The 21,219-nt window shown below is 38.1% G+C and overlaps 1 protein-coding gene across 1 annotated transcript in view; it reads right to left on the bottom strand.

The window, feature by feature from the left end:
- The window catches only part of LOC134631753 (neural-cadherin-like), a 307,958-nt gene that overhangs the window by 199,630 nt on the left and 87,109 nt on the right, over window positions 1-21,219 (bottom strand). The window contains exons 4-6 of the mRNA XM_063480307.1: window positions 18,740-18,944; window positions 11,828-11,939; window positions 4,866-5,115 (exon numbers count right to left, since the gene is read on the bottom strand). Of these exons, the coding sequence (XP_063336377.1) occupies window positions 4,866-5,115; window positions 11,828-11,939; window positions 18,740-18,944 (567 nt within the window). The remainder of the gene's footprint in view (window positions 1-4,865; window positions 5,116-11,827; window positions 11,940-18,739; window positions 18,945-21,219) is intronic.

Genomic DNA, 21,219 nt, shown 5'->3' with positions numbered 1-21,219 from the left:
GCAACTTTTTTGACTTTTCTTGCCTTGATGCCAGGTCTCTCTTGGAAATGAGATTTTTAATCTCAATAAGATTTTTACCTGGATAAATAAAGGAATAAAACATTACTCTTTTGGGCTCTTAATATGTTAAGAGCCCAAAAGTGTCACCACTGGGTAATGGATCCATGATTTCATCTTGTTTACATTAAATTCTGACCCTACCATCTAAATCAAGACTCATCAGTTCATCATTATTCCCTGACCTCTGGCATCAACAGCGAATTTTCACCTAAGGAACTGCCGCTCACCAGATGTTTTCTATTTTCCATTCTCTCTAAACCCAAGAGATGACTGTGCGGGAAAATCCCAGCAGATCAGCAGTTTCTGAAATAATCAGACTAGCCTGTTTTTGGCACCACTTAAATCACCTTTCTTCTCCATTCTGATGCTCAGTTTGAACTTGCTTAATAAAGTGGTTGATGAGCATATATTTGTTCTATTGCAAATGTTCCCTTTCTGAGTGCTTTCCTCGACATGTTTTATTCAATTCAGTTTTATTTATACAGCACCAAATCACAACAACAGTTGCCTCAAGGTGCTTTATATTGTAAACAATCATATGACTGCTTATGAGCAAGCACTTTGGCGACAGTGGGAAGGAAAAACTCCCTTTTAACAGGAAGAAACCTCCGGCAGAAACAGGCTCAGGGAGGGGCGGGGCCATCTGCTGTGAGTGGTTGGGGTGAGAGAAGGAAGACAGGATATTCACCAAAGTGCTGATGACTCAGTTTTTTCTGTATTTTTTCAGACAATCTGAGGGAGGTTTAGGTTGAGGCATTTGGAAAACTGCAGTTATTGTGTAGAATTAGTGTATTTTATTGTCCTTTCATTATTTTAAAATGAGCATGACTAAGAAACAAAAAGATGAGGGAAAGAATTACATTACTACATATAGGATTTAATCATGAATTGCTGTTATTTTAAATACAGAATTCCCACTGGATGCTTAAACAGCAAAAACAATGTGTCTTCATGTTGACCTTCACGGTAACACTTTATTTCATACAACCTACAGTGAATGTCTGGTTTAAATTCAACATGACCTCAACTCCACGGAAGCACTATTCTCGCTCTGTGGAGACTCTATCATCATTTCTACTAATTCAATAGGGGAAATCAAAAGGCAGAATGAGAAATAAGTTTGTATAAGAGAAATCTAATTTGGAGGGAGAAGTCTCCCAGAACAATAACAGGTGACGCCTGAGCAGAAGTTATAAAGAGATGGCACCAGAGAGACACATCAATATATCATAACAAGAAAAGAAAAAAACAGCAAGTGCATTTTAAAAAGGAGATAAATTAGCAGTATATCAGTTACTTCAGTCATTACAGCAACTTTATATTAAGGGGAAATTACAACACACTTTTTTCTGCTCTCTGTGTCATTGACTTTTTCTTAGATGTTTATCTCATCATTCAATAAAATTAACACGGTGAAAAAAACTTTGCATACATCTCACACCCTTTCTGTTCACTCTCAGTTCTGTCTAATTATATCTTTAGGAAATATAAAATAGTAGCAGCTTGCTCGCTTTTCATTCTTTGCTGAATGACTGTTTACTGTGTATGCGCATTGACTCATCACTTGGAACTTATGTGGAGGAGTTTTTAATCATGAGGGAAGTCTATGGGGAGTCTCTTTAGCACTTGGGACTCTATTAAGCAAATTTGCGTGTGGACATTGTGAGGACCGTCCACATGATCTCCTATAGCCATAAATTACTCTTTTTTTGTTCAACCACTGGTGGTGTGTAATACATTCCATACATTCCCTAACCAATATGAAGTAAACAGTTCAATGCTGCAGAGTGTAATATGGTCCAAAAAGCAGAGGGTGCAGGGATAGGTTCAATGCAGACGAAGCAAGAAATACAGTACCAGCACACAAGACAATAAAATACAGACACCATGTGCTACAATTATGTCCTTGTGTTATGGCTCATTACCTGGCAGCCAACAGGTACCGGTATTGGCTTCCGTTTGGAGCAAGCTGTCACTACAGTGCACTCAATTTTTAAACTTTTATTTTCGCAGGAAGTCCTTCTGATGTAAACTCTCCTTTGCAAGAGGTAAAGCAGTGCCACATAAACATCTGCCAATCTACAAGTGTATCGGTAAGTGGCGAAATCAAGAAGGCTGAACAATGAGATACAAGCTAAAACTCAAACCATTTTTTGAATTAACACCTTAGACGTGTTAGCTGATTGAACTAATCTCAACTAGTTCAACTAAGTCAGCTAGAAAAATATTTATTTTTACAAGCGGCAACTTCTGGTGCCAAAAAGTGTTTCTCTATTAGCCAATTCAGGTTGGCTCCAAAGATCACCAACACTAGATTATCCTTACAGGAGAATGAAAACATTCACTCGAGCTAATTCAAGTTACTGAAGCAGAGTCAGTTACACCACAGCGGCAGTGTCTTTCAGAGCATTTTTAATGACATTTTGTGACAATATATATATGATTTATTTAGCATTTAATTACACTGCCAGCCTTTCCGCAAAGCCTCTGCTTTTCTTGAGTAAAATACTAGTTTTTAGTCATGTGGAGCTGATAACTTTCCATCGTCTCAGCCAAATATGCTCAATAAAATAAAGACTTCAAACTGAGTGGGTGACATGATAAAGCTGCAGCCACTTTTACATATACAATATGTATATTAGGATCTTGAGGTCTAATATATAAACATGAAAAAAAGTATCACATTCTCTTTTTAGTAAGTCAATAACGAAGATCAACACATTGTGTAATTAAAAAAAGAAATTCAAATAAATTCCACTTTTAAGTGGTCACATCATTTTTCTAGAACTGCAACCTAGATTCATTATAAACTGGCAAAACGTGTAGAAATGGATGCTCATTATCACTTCCCTTTGACTCCAAGGATCAATATAAATAGGCCACATTTTCTGCCTGGATAATGATATATTTAATGACCCCTCTCTGTGTCGTGCTTTTTTCCTTTCTGTTCAGCACATGTAACTAAACATACATGCACATTTTTCCTGCATGCACACAGGCAAATGAAACATAAGTAACAGAGGGAAAGTAAGCAATCTTATCAAAAGCATAATCCCACTAAACTGGCCCTACTGTATTTGTTTCATCAAATACATAACAGATGTCATCACGTGTGCACATTTAAGTGTATGTGTACCAGTGTGTTTGCCTGCATGGATGACTCTGGAGCTCTGTTCGTGCCTGAATGATGAATCATAGATTGTCAAGTACTGTTTTTAGGGCAGTTGTGACAGAGGGTTCAGGGTTACAGAGGAAGAACTGATGGATTATTTGGCTGTCGCTGACAGTAAATCAATACAACCCAAAACACACACACACACTAGTCCCTTTCCTCTATGAACAACATAAACACATGCATATCAGATGCACGATGGATGAATGCACTTTATAACCACATCAATCTGTCCATACAAAAACCTCGCTTTCTTGGGACCTTCTCAATTACTAAATACACACATATATAGGAGCAAGCACACGCACACACAGAGTTAGGGCTCAGGACCTCCTGAGGGTGCTGGTGGGCATGGTTGATTGACCCTGCCTCACCAATCTGCCCAGCTCTCTGCCAGAAAAATCAACCAATTAAAAGATGCAGACACCACAGCAGCACGAGTGGGAGGGGGGAGTGTGCTAACAGCAGCTGTGATGCTGAACTGGGAAGCTCTCCCTCACTCAACTTCTAAGTGAAGTAGTTCTGGTTGCCTTATTTACTTTGGTATCAGTGGACTGTGTGCACAAACAGAAACACCGGTGACAGATTTAATCTAAAATGACTTGATCACAGATGGCTTCAAATCAGCATGTTTAGGAATGTGCAATAGATATTTTTGCCAAAGAATTACTGCATATAGATCCATTTCTATCTGAAATCAGCAGGGAATTGTGGAGCTGAATCAATGCAACTCAAGCATGAGAAGAGAGTTACTCTAAGAGGAAGATGTTGTAGATGTGGCCAATCTAACCCTGATGGTGGATCAGTGCTGACTGAAAACCTCAGCCCACAGCTCTTTAGTTCACCTCATTTAATTCTACTTTGAACAGGTGTTACCAGTTTAACTGAATCTGAAGTGTAAATTCAAGTGTATCATGAAAAACAGAGAAAGGAAGACAGGAATGCTTGCATTTAATTAAACCGAGAAAAGAAAACCTCAGATAACGGCGATATTTTTGTCTTGGCCCCAAGAGCTTCAACAGGTTTGTTTCTCATATTTTTAAAAAATTTAATTAAATGCATAATTGTTTAGAAATTGCTTGTTTTAAAGCCCCAGAGATATTCACTTTGGTGCCATAAAAAGAGGAAAAGTAAGCAAATCTGTGCATTCGTGAGGATGGAACCAGGGAGCAAAGAGCAATTCAAACATCAAGCCTTTCCTACGTTCAATTCTTTGACTATTTATTTCAGCGCTAAATAAAATCCTCTGTTGAACAAGTTGGAGAAAGAAAAAAGAAGAAGAAAATGCAGAGAAACTCTGTGCCCCTGTGCCAACAATACAACTGAAAATTCAATTGTATGCAGCACCTCAAAAGAGTGAATGGCAGCTTGCACCTAAAATGTATGTGCAGCAGCCTACACTCAACAACTTAACCAAGAGACACTGCAGGAGATTGTTTGCCTTTGGCAATGTAGAAATGAGTACACAGCAAAGTTGGTCCTTCGGTATCTGCACCAAACATCATGCTGTCACCAGAAGACTGTCAGCCTCTCCTGCCTTCACCCTGACTGGCAGGCAGGCAGGAATCAGCCACAGAATAATATAGAGCTTATCTCTCTTTCTCTTAAACAATAAAGCACAAGTCTTACTTACATGTGTTGGGAGAACTCAGGTGCCTCATCGTTGACGTTTGCCATCCTAATCCGTACCGTAGTCGTGCCCGTGCGAGGAACCTCCCCCTTGTCAATGGCCATGACTACAAACTCATACAGATGATTAGGTCTCTCATAGTCTAAAGGTCCTGCGGGGAAGATTGTTCCGTGAGGGGAAATAGTGAAGTCTGGACTCAGGGTGTAATAGGTCAGCTCTGCATTCTCTTCCGAGTCACAGTCATTGGCCGAAACTAAAGATGAGAACACAGAGATGGAGAATAGAAAAAACAGAGTTCAGAAGGGCTAAACAAAGACGACAAAGGTTGGATTTACCACTGGTGATTTAGCTAGACTGACCGTACAGACTAGAAAACCAATTTTGTTAAATATCCACAAGAGGAAAGGATGGAAGCTGGATGGAAACTGTGTTTTCTTGCTTTCTCATTTTTTTTGACATATATGTATAACTTACATTTTCACGTATCTGCATATATGTTTGAGATTCAAGCAGTAGTCAGTTGTTTTGCTTTCCCCCCTTAATTTCTTCCTTTATACACAATAAAACTGAACAAGAAAGAAGATTTGTGTTTTGTTCATTACCAGCATGTGGTTAAAGCATCTTAATCATCTTAGTCGGTTTGTTTATGATCCTAAAAGGATTGTACTGCTACCTTCAGGTCTCTACAATGATATTCTCACTACCGGGTTCAGGTCAGGACTCTAGCTGGGCCACTGCAGGAACTTCACAGCATGTTCCCAAAGCTCCTCCTGTGTTTTCTTGTTGATATGCTTCAGGTCTTTAATTTGTTAAAATTAAATCTAGCTCCATTCTGAGACCCTGAAAAAGGTTTATTCAGGATTGCTCTATTTTTTCTGCAAGTTTTCAAGAAATACAACATAGCATATCAGCAGATGTCTGACTTTGTTCACCAGGTTTAGGAATTCAATAACCTTCAGAAGCAGGATGCATAAGATTTCGTCTGTGATGTTAAATATATATCACTGGATTATTTCAATATTTCATGTTTCAATTCATCAGTACAACACATAAAGAAAAAACTGCTGTGTGATTTAAAAGTTCTGTACTTCTATTGCTAATGGGAAAAAAATACAGTGAATCACTTTGGAGATGTACCTGAAACAACAAAATGTGGAAACCTTGAAAGGGCAGAAAAACTTTCTGAATACACTGTATATCCAAATGTAAAAATATGAGGACTTGCAGAAGATTTATTTCACAAATAAAAGTTGTACAAAAGCTAAAAGTTAAAAGCTAAAATCCTTTACTAAGTCTGCAGTATTAGTGCACACGTTTGTTGTGCAGCAGGAGCAGGTGCTTGTATATGTTGCTATTGCCCCAAGTTTGTATCTACTCCCTTAAAAATAAACGAGGACATACTGCCTGAGCTGTCCTGTGGAAACCAACACAGATAGTAACGTCACATCACTATGTTTTTTTTTTTTTTTTTTGATGAAAGTAGAAAATTCCATCAAAAATCTACTTATAACAAACTATCTTTAGCTAATGTAGTATATTGAATTAAGTCACCAAAGAAACCGTTTGTGCAGAACGAGTCCTCTAATTATTTAAAAGTTTTGTTTCTGGCATTTCATCCAAACCATATGCACATGATATCTCAATTCTCATGCTACACTATGTGTTCAAACTGTATTGAACACATAGTGTAGCATGTGTACCAGTGCCACAATTTTAAGCCACGGGAGTAAGTGTTATTTGCCCAGCATGCATTGAAAGGACTGTCATTTTGCAACATTTCTGCTTCCACATCACATATTGGGAATCCATGGAGCCAGGACTCGCCCGGCCACAAATTGACTGCCTTGCTAAAACTGAAAAGACCACCAGGGATTTGAATAAGCATATTTTACACTAACAAGAACATTCACCATCAAAAGCTCAATTCCCCAATTCACCTTACATTGCATTTGGCTCAAGGGCCCATACAGAAGTGCACGCACACATGCGTGCGCACACACATACACGTACATGAATAATAGATGCACACATACATAAAAACAATGCCACTGTTTGCTTCCACTAACAAACCATAATTCTTTATTGCTATAAAGCCTCGGGGAACTCTAACTAGCTTCAAATTAACAGTTTGAAGTGCGTTCAATTAACAAAATGCCTGCAAAACAAAGTATCTGGGTTCATTAAGGAGGTATATAAACTTTGTCAGTGTTTATTTGCATGATTAGTTTTACTTCATTATTTCAGCAGAGACATTTCGTATGTGAGTACACGAGATTAGCTGAATTTTCAAAGTGCTGTGGTGATATTCAAAATGTTTGTGGGCTACGGCCTTCAATGTGTCCTTATGTTGAACAAGCACTAAACTCAATGATATATTTGAGTTAAATATTTTTTTTTTAAAAAAGCCACAAAACACAAATGGGAAATGTGATGCTTTGGTACAGTTAAAGTAAATTTAACAATGAGAGTACTACAGGCAAAGAAAATCAGCCATGAGGTTCCATTTACACTATATTTTGCTATATTTTCCCATTAAGTTTGATATATTTGTCAATCATTTCAGTTTCATTTCATTACAAATGCACTATGACTTTGAAAGTGTAAAATCAAACTACCAAAGGCATTAAACTTGCTATCTGAGCAAAGTTTATGGATTCAGTTAAATGATGTCATACCACTAATATCACTAAGGCCACTGTTGAGAGAACGAGAAGAAGTCTGAAAAAAAAAAAAGGTCAAACGAGAAATCGCTTAATACATGAATGGGTCTTCGTATATACTTTCATTCTTATTACTTCACACACGCAGAAGTAAATAATAAAATAAACATTACACAAAAATTGTAAATACCTAGAGGTGCACTTTTCAGTTGCAAGCCAGATGAGTTTTCACTTACAGATGGCCCCAAATTTACCCCAAACACATATAGATTTAACACTAAATGGATGATTGTGTCACATTTTAGCATAGTCAGTATTCATCATTAGTGGTTTCTTGTGTTTTGTTTTATGTCAGATTGATTTCTAGGAATAATCTTTGATACACAGCTGAATCAAGTGTGGAAAAAAACATTTCTGTCCAGACAAATTCTACAATTCTTCTTCTTCTTATTGTTGTTAATATTATCCCTTTTACCAAAATGTTAGTCTTTTATTTAGATTTCTCTATGCTTTACAAGTTGGATAAAAATAAATGTGTGTTTTTCCTGCGCTACAGACCTGGTTACATACATTGACAGTCTTCTGAAGAAAAACTAAAACACAGCTGTTTTGCTTTTTGAGCAGCCTCTCATTCAGTGATGATGGGTTGAAAATGAACTGCAACACTAGTGTCGACCCAGAAGCCAATTGTGCGTGGTAGCCAAACACATGTCACATATGAGTCAATATTTAATTTACTAAGTAGAGATTTCTATTCTTCAGGACAACATTTAAGCATCTATTTATCAGTAAGTCCTCTGTAATCTTGAATCAGCATTGTTGCACTAGCATCGCTACACTGAGCCAGTTTAACAGGCCTCTATACATTCTTAGCTGCATCCCTCGTGTCTTTCTGGCATATTATGATTTTGTACAGAAGATGGAGACAGCGGGATCCTCAGATCTCTATAGAAAGCAAGATAATTGGCTTGCTTGGTACACTGTGCTGCAGTTGATTTCCAACTTGGCAAAGTACACATTTGTCCACTCTCACGATGGAAATGATTATGGGATTACTAGCACATGATTTAGCAAAACGATGCTGGATGCCCATTTCTCCCTGCTCATTTAATTTATACTATGCCTTTTAACCCACTTAATTAAGTGAAGGGGGAAAAATGTCTTTATTTCAGGAAGTTGGGCTGCTCAGTCTTAGATGTACTCAGAAGTGGATTGGGTAAAATTAATTGTATTAATTATACCATGTATTGGGGCAATTTTGTTCATTATTTTGGGAAAGCTACAATTTGTATGACACATTTTTCACCCCACTAAATTTAGGCAGCAATAGTCTATTTTTACGACTGAAAATTGCACAGGTCACATAGATGGTTTGCTATATCAAAATCCTGAAGCATTTTGAAATCACTGGAATCTGCAGGAATGTGATAACTGTTTTTGTGGGGTTTTTTTCCACTCACAGAAATATTGACAAGTGTTCAAACAAGCATGAAAATGGGTGGGAACACAGCAGCACAGCAGGAGGAAACTTCTCGCCTCCCTTGGTGCACCTGTTAATGGCAGCGAGCTAAGGGCCTGCTGCGTCTCTCCTACAGTGCGCACCTCACTCCCCCATTCACTCATTTACTTTCTCCATGTTCTCTAGAAATAAATAACATTTTTACTGTAAATAAATCTGAATTACTGTTAAGACCTTGGTCAGTGTAGCTCTACTGATCAAGTGCCTTGTTGGACTGAATTGCTCCAACGCTGAGCAGAAAACCGAAAATCAAATTTGTGGACTTCTTGCACACAAACACTGGTGATGTAGTAAAGTCGAGCAATGCTCCGTAGCTTCTCACTTTGTGTTTGTTTGCACTTTATTCATATACAGCATATTTTCATCATGTGACAAAATGCTGCAAAGCATTGCAAACTGGTGTGCTGCAAGGACACTCATCTCTCACTTGCTCACATTCAATATTGACAAAGCACATCTGCATGTCTAAAAGCATTAAAAATAAATAAATAAATAAATAAATAAAAACACTGTCTAAGTAATTCTCAAGCTCTGGTCCTGGGAGTTTCAGGGTTCTGTACATTTTCTGAGCTGAACTGCATGTTTTCTACACCACTCTTCCATTTTCAGGGTTACAGCTCCTAGTGCTCCTGCTGTATAATCACTGGGACCACCTTGGACATCTGTCACATGTGCTCCAGTTGTTGCCTCAGCCATTTTCTTGTGGGGCTCCTTCCCAACAGCCATAATATTTCATATAAAACTTGTGGTGATCTCAGGAAACTGGACAAGTGAAGCAGACAAGGAGAAAGTCGCATCCTCAAGAACCAGGAAAAAAAATTCAGCAATGATCTGACACAAGACCTAAAAGATCAGAAAGGGTGTCAGGGGAAATGTGATTATCAAGAAGCCATTCTTAAGGAACTAAAGCAGGGAGGAAAGGCTGAAGTAGGCCAGGTTACACAAGAACTAGACTGAAAGTCAGTGATAACTTATCTAATGAAGCGAAGAATCTAAATCTGACATTTTGGTTTAAAATGTCATCAATATGTACATGGAGGTCAGGAGAGAGGTACAGCAGTGAGTACAGCCATCTGTAAAACATGGTGGAGGCTGTGTCATGGTTTGGGGTTGCATTCCAGCCAGTGGTGCCGGGGGTCTCAGCTGCATGTGGGTAAGTAAATTAATCTGAAGACCAAAGTTGGGATTGCATTTGTCAAAATGTATTTTTAACAATGACTCAACTTTTTATTAGCTTTTAAAATTATATTTACACTCATAAATCAGCAGATGGAACAGGATTCTTTGGCCTGGATATCAGCCGGGGAGTGGCAAAATTTAAAAATTGCCCATTGCCTCAAGATGGCAAGTAAGCAACAGGTTAACAAATTAATATCATTATAACCCTTGAGACTGCATTTCAGTATGCTAGCTGGAAAACAGATTAAAGTTGTAAAGGCTATATTATTGTTTTAGTTACATATAAAATTCAGCTTATTTTCTCCAGGACAATGTTGCAAATTGAAGCATAGGAGCAAAATTTCCAAGCAATGTAAACAATTTTAACACCTCTTTTGTTTATTCATACAAAAACCATGTTTGCTGTTAACTTTCACCTGAAAACAAGTAACTTTTCTCAGAATACGGCATGATTTTACAGGTCTTAGCTGTTCTTAGATGTTTAGAAAAAACACTAAAACACACACAGTCTTGTGTTTGTTTGTTTTTTTCTTTAATATGAATTCAATCCAAAGTCTTTCCGCCTGCATTCACAGCTAATGGACATTTCGAAAACGGTGTCATACCTACAGTCATTTTCACACAGTTCTTGTAAGCAATTAAAATATACTTGCATTTTCATTCTTGCCCTGTTTAAAGTTTACCTGTTCAAAAAGCTAAAGATTGATCTGTTTAGAGCTATAAACAAACAGATGTCTAAGTTTTAATAAAAAAGCAATAATGTTTTAGAGGAGATAGTAAGTAACAGTCTCCGAGAGAAGACGGAAAAACTCTGTTGTCAGTTGTGTTGGCAGACTAAAAGTGTCACTGTGACATACCCACAACAGTTGGCATCACCATTTCTTCACAAAGAGATGAAACATAAGCGTTCCCTTTGGGTTATTACAGGAACGGAGAGGCTACAGCAGCTGCACTGATGAAAGTAGCGGTGATGCCGGTGCTGACAAGTACCTACTCTGTTTCCTGACCAGTCAAAATACATGAATGTTAAAGACGCGCAGGCACTCTTGTTTTGTTCTGAAAGCCGCTACAGCAAAGCTTCTCAAACATTTGCATATCACAGCTCCCACAGAGGCACGTGTTTGCCCACTGAGCTGCACCTGGCTTAAATTTAACTGGTAACACAAGAAGTAAAACACAGATTGTTATTTTTTTCTTTCACTTTTTTTCTTTTAAAAGTCACCAAATACAGGCACACATAATAAAGGCCCTTGCAATTCTGAGATTTTTTTGGAAATATTTAATTCAGCCCAGTTAAAAAATGCACAAACACCATTGCAGGATTTCTTTAATAACATTAAAGATTAATAACATTGTGATTTATGCATCAGAAATTACATAATCGGGAGCTGTTTATCGGTGAAGATGAATTAAAAAATAAGATGAACCTACTTCTGTAGGTCAGGGAAGGCAGTGCAATGTTAAATTTCCTTTGCATATGAGAAACTGATACAGAGTAGTAAGTTGAGCTTTAAATTAATAATGTGAATCTAAAAATAAAGAATGCACTCAGTGAAGCTGGTGGGCTATAAATGGTACTCAAACAGGTATTTTGAGACTTGTCTTACCTTGCAGCAGGGAGGTTGCTGTTGTCACAGTCTCTGGTACACCATCCTTGCTGTAAATTGACTGGAGGAACTCAGGAACGCAGTCGTTTTCATCAGTAATAACTACCCGTACCTGAGAGGGTGATGATGAGGGAAGAGGACAGAAAAAGAAGGAAAAAGAGGCTATGATTAAATTAATTTATGTGTTCAAATTGTTTCTGAACATTTAAACAGTCAATAACACAAACAGTTTTTACTTCTTGTACAGAATTCCCTGTTTTACTCACGACTGGTCAAATGTAACAAATGCTTATGCTCCTGTAAGCTCTTTTGTTCTTAACTGAACAAAAAAAAGAAAAGGAAAAGAATGCCTTGCACATCTTACATCTTCTCTAGTAGGCATCAGGCCAGTAAAATGTGTGTGGCATGTTAAATACTTCCAGGGAAAAAGTGCAAGTCAAGTCCTAAAGCAAGTTAGCATGTCCACATGAACTGGGTCAGACAGTTTGTTATTATTCGTGTATTTTCTGTTATTTATGTTGAAATTCCTTTCAAGCATTCTGGTAAAAAAAAAGACATTTATGAAATACAAAATAATACAACATAATTAAAACAATGAAGCATTTGCATTTCTAATCTCAGACTGCTTCTCTCTATGAACATGCAAAAGCTGCTCAGCCAATCAGCAGAAATGCTGCAGATTCAAAGTCATACTGGCACAGTGTCATGAAAATTTTAAATCTGGGATTACTACTTCAGGCACTGTCCAAAATTGGTTTTCTTTGCATTCAGAGTCATTTTCATGTGTGAGTAACCCAAATTAACCCCATCTCCAACCAAAAGGAAGCTTCATCTCAACCTCCTCCAAATCCATGCCCTGACCCTGATTCCTGTGGTTTATTGACCCCGCCACAGGGAAGAAGCTGCAAGTGAACTAGCGTTGTGGTCCCTCTTGTTGGTCAGTGGAGAGCGGAACCCCGCAGAGTTTCTTGTAAGCCCTGAGCTAACAAATGAGTAGTGTGCAAGGATGAATTTATTTAGCGTGAAAATGAAGGCGTTTGCTTTGCTAAGACACTGTAATACTGCTCAGTTTGTTTGGGATATAAAGGTAAACAAAGCTTCTCCTTCCAGATGTTGACTGCCTGCTTCAAGTCCAAGAGCAATAAATAGACATGGGCTGGCAGGCAAGCCTCTGACCCTCAGTCCCTCTTCTTTTTTTCCCCAAACAAAGCTGTACGTATACACACTCACCCTACAGACACAATCGCATACACACAGTGAGTGCTTTGTAAATACCACTGGTATTAAGTCCTGGTAGGTAAGATGAAATTCTGTAATATCAGTTAATCCTTCAGCAAAGATCAGCTGCAAAGCAATGAACAACAAAATAAAATCTGCCCATGTCAACTCCCTGAGGTGATTTGTGTGTGTTTGCCAATAACTGTCAACCTTTTTTTTTTGGGTGTTTCTATGTGTCTGTGTGTGCGTTTGCATGTCCTAATGAGCAAATCTATGCCCTAGCTGGACAGGAAATAGTGATAGTTGGGCAGGATATACAATGGTAGAGTATGTGTGCATACAAGGCTGAGGAAAGGCAAGATTGAATGAGAAGAGAGAGGAAGTCAGCTGTAATAAAGCAAGATGGGCTCAAACGCACGCACACGGGAATGTGCGCACGTGCACACACTTGGGAAGCTGCAGGCAGGTCTCAGGCTGGTTAGGTAACTAATGGTGCCGATGAGCTATCACTCCTGCAGGGAAAAACTTGGAAACTACCTGCAAATTAAAGTCATGCTCAGTGACTCCAGTGCACAAAAATACGGCACGTCTGTTTCCTATTTTGATAGAGGGCGGCAGATTTCTGAAAAGTAGAATAAAATCAAAAGCAGAAAAGAGGTGCGTTATTTGGCAGTTCTCTATGGAAAACAAATTAATAGGTGATTTTTTTAACCTGCTACTGGGAAACAAAAAAACTTCTATCATAAAGTTTTATACTTTATACACATGAAATTTTTTGACTAACAGATGCCTTTCTGTGGATAAGTATTTGAGTTGCTAGGCACTATTCTTGCAAGTACAGCACATGTCTGCAATCTCAGGACAGCTTCATACTTGTCTAAAATCAAACAGAAGGCTTACAACCAAAATGCCATCAGAATATGTTTATTTTGGCATGGTCACAAGTAGCTGTATGCCATTCGATTGGTTACTTATCTCAAGAGAACGTGTCTTAATTAATGCAAAATCCAATATGGGCCTTCCCGAGGCAGATGGCAGGGAGAAAGAGCAAGAGTATATTATGAACCTCTAAAATTGACATACTGCAGATGAATCCAGTGAGTTGGAGTTTATCACTGAGACCATGCCAGTCACTGCATGGTGACTCTCGTGATGAACTTTGGTTAGTTTTTGTCTGCATCTCTGTGATAAACTAAACAAACAGACACATAGTGACAGGTTAGTGAAAATATTTTCATTACACGTTCCACTATAATAAAAAGTGACAGTTACATTTAGCAGTCTGTAACACAAACCCTGAACTCGCCCTGAAACCGTTTGTCTGCCCTTTGCCATTTTAGCTGTGTTTTCACTTTTTTTCCCTCTTTCCACATGAGTGCATCCTTTGAAGATGCTGACTGCTGCATGTTTGCCAGTGTGGGGAGAGTCACTGTGGTATCACATCCAGACACACATTCAATGTCAACACCAAATTTCTCTCTTGTGCAGCACTTGACACAAATGAGCACATGAACATATGTGGTGTGATATGTGGTATACTACAATATACCCGGGTTTAAACAGATAAAGCATCAGATGAGTTGGGGTTTATGGTGACAGCCAGCATTTTGTCCCCCCTGAGAATGCACAAAATAGCTACTCCAAGTCTACTCCAAGTTTTGGATCAAAAATAATTGGCTTGTAATTGACAGCCACGATCACTAGATAGTGTTTGCAAATAACTTCATTTTATAACTCTGGAACTTTTGTTAAGTTTTTAAAAAATAATTCTGACAGCTGCTGTCAGTCAACAGTCAGCCACTCAGAGTCCCGCCTCCTTCCACTGTAAACACGCCCCTTTCATTTAATTGCAAGGTGTCACCAAGAGATGGCGCTTTCTTCAAAAAAAAAAAAAACTTTGACTGGGATAGTTAGCAAAAGAAGACTTCCTCGGTATTATTGTAAGAGCTTTACTTCATAATATAAAGAGTCCACTGTTTTAATTTGGCAAAATATATAAATAAAACTGAATTTATAAGAATTCACATTCTGTTGACAGCTTTATAAGAATTTTAATAAACCCATTTTAATTCACCCATTGTGATGGCCACACATAGTAAGCTCCACACCTCACCACTAGTTGCTTCACTTTAGTTTACTTTGCAGTCAATACTTTTTAAATAATTTTATTTTTTTTCCCATCACACCTTCCAATGTTTATATGGAGGCACACATATCAACACTGCAAGGTCAAATTTCAGTTTTATGTTATATTAATGCATCTTTCATGTGTCATATCAGTGGGTACAGTTGTTGGTGGTAATGCACCATTCTGTAGTTTGCCAACCGCCAATACAATTTTGAAGAAGAGGAAGAATTTCAGTGTCTTTTGTTTGTTTGAGGTTTTGTTAGTTGTTATTTTGAGTTTAGTTTATTGAGTTGACCTCTTTTATTTGGTCTGTCTGTTTAACTTTTTGGCTTTGTTAATTATCTTTCATATTTTTGGGTCAATAAAACCCCATTTTTGAATTAAACCTCTGTGTCCTCTATGCCTTCCTGCTTGGTCCATGACACCCATTAAATTATAAACATATATATATATATAGTTTGGCCATTCAGACATTTTACGCTGCAGACTGTTTTTTAGTAAACAGTTCTTCATTCATTCATTTCAATCTAATGAAACATAGAATTTCAAAGAAAACTGAAAACAGAAAAGTTAAAGTCCAGTAAGTCTCTGGATCGAGTGGATGTCTATCATAGTTTACTGATTAATGTAGTGCTATCCAACCTGGTTTTTTTTTTTTTGCTATTAGTGCCGTGGCACAGACAGAACTTTAGGGCTGCACATGTATATTAAACATACAAATACACGACCTCATTTAATGAATGACTTATCCTTCATTAATAGGTAGAGATAGAAGATATGTAAAACAGAATAAAGTTATACATTCAGCCTCCTTTTTTAATCCCTTTATAGTTTTTCAATAATAGGCTATTATCATACATTAGATAACCTATTGGATCTGGGGGGGAAGTTCAACTTCAGTCTGGTACATCACTGGGTTTGTAGTCCACTGACATAAACTCTGTTAAGACATAACATAGCATGTGCAAATTTGTCCTTGCAATGAAAAAAGTTCCTTCAGCAAATTCCTGGATCCAGATTTGAATGAAGTCAAGCCCCATTTATGGTTAAGCTATAAACAAATGATCATTTCACTACAAAAGCTCCAGATCCTTTAAAAAGAACAAAATATAATGAGAAGAGAACAAAGCCCACATTAAGTGGTCTTCAACAGTACTTGCTGTTTTTTAATCTTAAATTCAAATGCCTTAAGTAGCACAAGCAGAATTTTCCCTATATTGTTAACATGCTTTTGAAGAGCTTTTTAAAGTCTAACTGGAATGAAGTTTCCGCTTAACCCTGCTTTGTTAAAACATTAATGTTTAAACTACTATCAATCAGCACTGCCCTCAATATTGTCACAGGATGGTGCACGGGGGCCAGCGTACTGATTCAGAGTCCTGCTGTCTGTTTAACAAGTGAGATGGCAAAAAACATCCTGAAGTACCATGTAGATTATTGTCAGAAAAACACTGTCTGGAATAACCACACCTCAAAAAACAACTTAAGCTGTATGTATTGAGCCCTCCATTATCCAACTGTGATGTAAAGGGTGATAATGTAATTTTGTTCAGGAGGCAAGCGTAGATGAATTATAGCTCATATAAAGCACTGAGGATCTGTAAAAGGTTTACACTGTCAACAAGATTAGCCTACACAACACCAGTTTTCCACTGCTGATACAGACTGCTAAGCACTCAATACTGGCCAGGAAAATCCTTGTACTGATTACCATCACATAAAGCATTTCCGACAAAAATGTATGAGAGAAAATTCAAAGCAGTACCAACAATTTTTCTGTTAACGCTCCGTATCAAAAGGCATGCTCTGAGACATATTTCTAACTTCAAATGCCAGACAACAAGCCAAACTGTCTTAAAACGGAAATTGAATCAAATGTGGGCACATCACCAGCATTATGTTCACCATTTATCACACAAAGCATAGTTTCTGTCTGGCTCCGTTAAACTGCAGAGACAAAGAAGCGGCTGTTGCAGCGTCTAGAAGGCAAAGGCTTTTGAGTGCTGATCAAACTGAACACAGGGAGAGCTCTTGGGCAGGCATGGGGCTAAGAAGGCTGTGGTACAATACAAAACTACCTGCCATTTTCTTCCCTTTTTTCTTTCCAATGGTATTTTTCTTCTCGCTACAAATCCTCTCCTCTTCACTCACTCTTTTTCCTCGCTCTCCTTCTCCACACAGGCTTTTGTTGCTCTGTAGGCCAAAGAGGCCCAAAGTGGAGCAGTTTAGGACAGATTGGTTCAGCAGGACATCTTTTAGCCTGAGGCCAGAGTAATGATGGAAACCAGACCAGATGCATCAGCGCCTGCAGCGGTCAGCCGCTGTTCTGTCTCACTTCCTGACAACGTGAGGAAGTCATCGGGAATCCCAAAGCAGTCACTGCAGCCAGACAAATCTATTCGGGTTTTACAGGAAACAGTGTTCACAAAAACAGAGACATGTCTCTCAAGGTGAAGATAACTTTTTTGATAAATTCAGGTGGAGGCCATCCGCCCGTCTCTCAGTCCGTCCATCTGTACCCATTTTCTCCAAGTCGGGTTGAGGTGGGAGCAGACTAAACAGCGCATTGCAGATGCACTTCTTCCTTGCTACTATTGAAGTTTTTCCTGGGGAATGCCTAGGTGTTCCTGGGTCTCTTTCCAGTTGACCATTCCCAGAAAATTTCAAAGGGAGGCACCGAGGAGGGATCCTGAGCAGAAGTGTCTCAGCTGTCTCCTATTGAAACGCAGCGGCACAAACTCTTTCACAAACCCCCTTTAGATGTCTGAGCCTTCACCCCCATCTGTAAGGCTGAGCCCAGCCACCCACCTGCTGCTTTTATTCCCAACCTTATGCTTGTGGTCGTTACCCAGTATTAACGACCATAGTCAAAGGTTAGAACATACATCAACTGATAAATTCAAAAGCTTCACTTTCCAGATTGTGAGATCATGAGACAGTCTGGTATATAATCTACATTACTGCTGATGCTACATAAAGAAAAAAACCTTTAATTAAAAAAGGTGTGAATCAGGAAACATCGAAGCACACTACTAATTCAAGTGGAGCATTCACAATGATTACCATCTATGAAGCAACTGGGAATCGATAACTATGGCCACATTTTCACAGCACGAATCAAGTATTTCTGCTCAAGGATGCTTCTGACAGCTTATGAACATGTGTGATGATTTTGACTGTCTGCAAAAATATTACACAAATCACAATCACCACAATTCAACTGCTATCTTACAAACTATCAGTGCACACGGTATACAATTCTGGTGGCTGTGGCTTGTATATTAGCAGCTCAAAGAAAGCAATACCGTGTGAAGACAATTATTGATATTACATCATTTTTGACAGCAGATTTTTCCATTTTTTTAAATTAAATATTTATTGAAGTATTGTGTACAGACTTTCTAAGACTTGACAAGCAGATGTGAAATGCCTCCAATCTTCTGAGACCATGAAGTCAAGGGATTTGGCATCAAAAATGTGACTTTTTTTCTTGAAATTGACATCTCAAACTCACCAACATACACATACACAAACCCATATATATAAATACATATATAGACACAAACCTCGGCTGCACTGCTCATGCTCTCTATCCCCTCACTGGCTCGCACCAATAGCAAGTAGCGATGTTGGTCACTCTCGTAGTCAATAGGGCGCGTCAGGCTGATTTCACCAGTCTCTGCTGAGATGGAGAAGAGACTACTGGGATTGATAAGCAGACTGTAGCTGATTGGTTTCTTCTGGAAGGACACAGCAGGTGTTGCCAAGAAGCTGGAAAGACATGGAGAAAAAGAACATAGTTGACTTCATGTGCAAAACCTGCAAAATGATCAAGTAGATAAGCCGTTTGAAATAATGTATTCAAAATATGTGTTTTTTATGTTTGAGTGATGAATAGTTTTCCATAGATAAGGTGGCCCTTTTCCTAAAAACGCTAAGAGAGGTATTAGGAGACATACAGCTATAAAAATGCTAGTATTTGCCCCCTTCGTGATTTCTTAGTTCTTTGCATCTTTTTCACACTTACATATTTCAAATATTACAAGAAATTTAAATGTTAGACAAAGATAACCTGAGTAAATATAAAATGCAGTTTTTAAATTATTTCAGTGTATGAAGGGAAAATGCTACCCACATCATCCCACAATCTAAAGAAACTCAAGAACAGATGAGAAACCGAGTCACTTTCACTTCATCTATCAGTGAAAAAAAGGGTTACAGAGCCATTTCTAAGGCTTTGGGAGTCCAATGAACCACAATGAGAGCGGTTATCCACAAATGAGGAAAACTTGGAACATTGGTGAAGCTTTGCAAGAGTAACTGGGCTACCAAAATTACTCCAATAGTACATAGACGACTCAGAACAACATCTGCAGGCAGATGCAGAACTGCAGGCCTCATTTGCCTCAGTTAAGGTCAGTGTTCATGATTCAACAATGAGAAAGATACAAATATGGCTTCCTCGGAGAGTTCCAGTTAGAAAACCATTGCTTTGTCTGGACGTGGACAACTGGCTGTAATTAATGGAACCAAGAATTTTGCACTTTACCAAAAAACCCAGAAGGACAATTTAGCCATCAGTTTTAGTTTCAAAGCTCGACTGTATTCAGGTTATGCAGCAGGAGAATGATTTGAAACACTGAGGCAAGTCCAGCTTGCATGACTAAAAAGAATGAAACAAAATGAAGGTTTTGGCGTGACCTCGCCAAAGTCTGGACTTAAATTCCATTGAGGTGCTTTGGCATAACCTTACACAGGCCGTTCATGCTTGAAAACATTCCAGCATGGCTGAACTGAAACAATTCTGCAAAGAACAGTGAGCCAAAATTCCTCCATAATGATGTGAAAGACTCATTGCCAGTTATCACAAATGCTTGACTGCAGTTCTTGTAGCAAAGGGTGGAAACAACCAGTTATTAGGTTTAGGGGGTAATTACTTTTTCACACAGGGCCAGGTAGATTTTGATATCTTTCCCCCCCCTTCAATAAATGAAATCATTCAAAAACTGCATTTAGTATTTATTCAAACTATCTTTGAATATTATATGTTTGATGATCCGAAACATGTAAATGCAAAAAATGTGCCAAAAATCTGGAAACAGGCAATACTTTTTCACACCACGGTATTTATTATAAATGTGCTCATTTCCCCGATGAAGGAAGGAGGAAATATGTCAGTCCCAGTAAAGGTGGACCCTGAAGCCAAAACAAGGACATTAGTGCTAATTTGATCAATGAAAGTCAGAACATAAGCTCTGTGTGTGCTTGTTTTATTCTTGCCTTATAGAAAATAATCAGATAATAATCAGAATATGAAAATATGTTTCTATGAGTCTTTTTTAAGCGTATTAAAAATCAGAAACTGAAATCTTTTATTTCCAGTTGTATTTTTGATCCACTGTAGTTTAGAGTCATTTGGACTCTGTTAGATCCTGTCTGTCTCTCCCAGGTTGAAAGGGAAATGACTGAAGCGCCATCTTAAAGCCTGTCCACAGATGTTATATGGACTTGACACATTGGGCGTTTTTGGCAACTTTTTGTTAACAACAATGTAAATTTTAGACAAAAAAGAGAGTTTTGTCCATAACATTTTGAAATTATGGGAAGTATTGATCATGTTGTGATTGGTACAATGACAAGTTTAATGCTCACTGATGATGATAGATGATGGAAAAAGTTACAGCCCTATGTGGCACCAGAGAGAGCTTTCTGCTAAGAATGCGACTGCAAAAATGTCGATGACTACCTATTCTTACTGTGTATGCAAATAAATATTTAAAGGTAATCCTATTACTGTGCTACACATGCTAAAGGCTAAATGAGCCAGAGTATGGATTTAGTCTGTAAAACATGAGGATCTAAGATCACAGCCAATAAATAAATAAATAAAAGTGTACACATTAAATGCCCATCATGATTGTGTTGTTTTAGACACAAAGTAATAGTAATATTTTTCATCATGAATATTAATCATGGTAAAGTATAGTAAAAGGAAAACAGCAGATGTGTGTGTGTAGTCAATGTCATGTATATTGTTTCATGTAGA

Source organism: Pelmatolapia mariae, linkage group LG1 (assembly GCF_036321145.2).
Source record: "Pelmatolapia mariae isolate MD_Pm_ZW linkage group LG1, Pm_UMD_F_2, whole genome shotgun sequence".
Taxonomy (NCBI): domain Eukaryota; kingdom Metazoa; phylum Chordata; class Actinopteri; order Cichliformes; family Cichlidae; genus Pelmatolapia; species Pelmatolapia mariae.
Note: the sequence above shows the minus strand (reverse complement) of the source record. Positions and strands in the feature narration are given on the sequence as shown.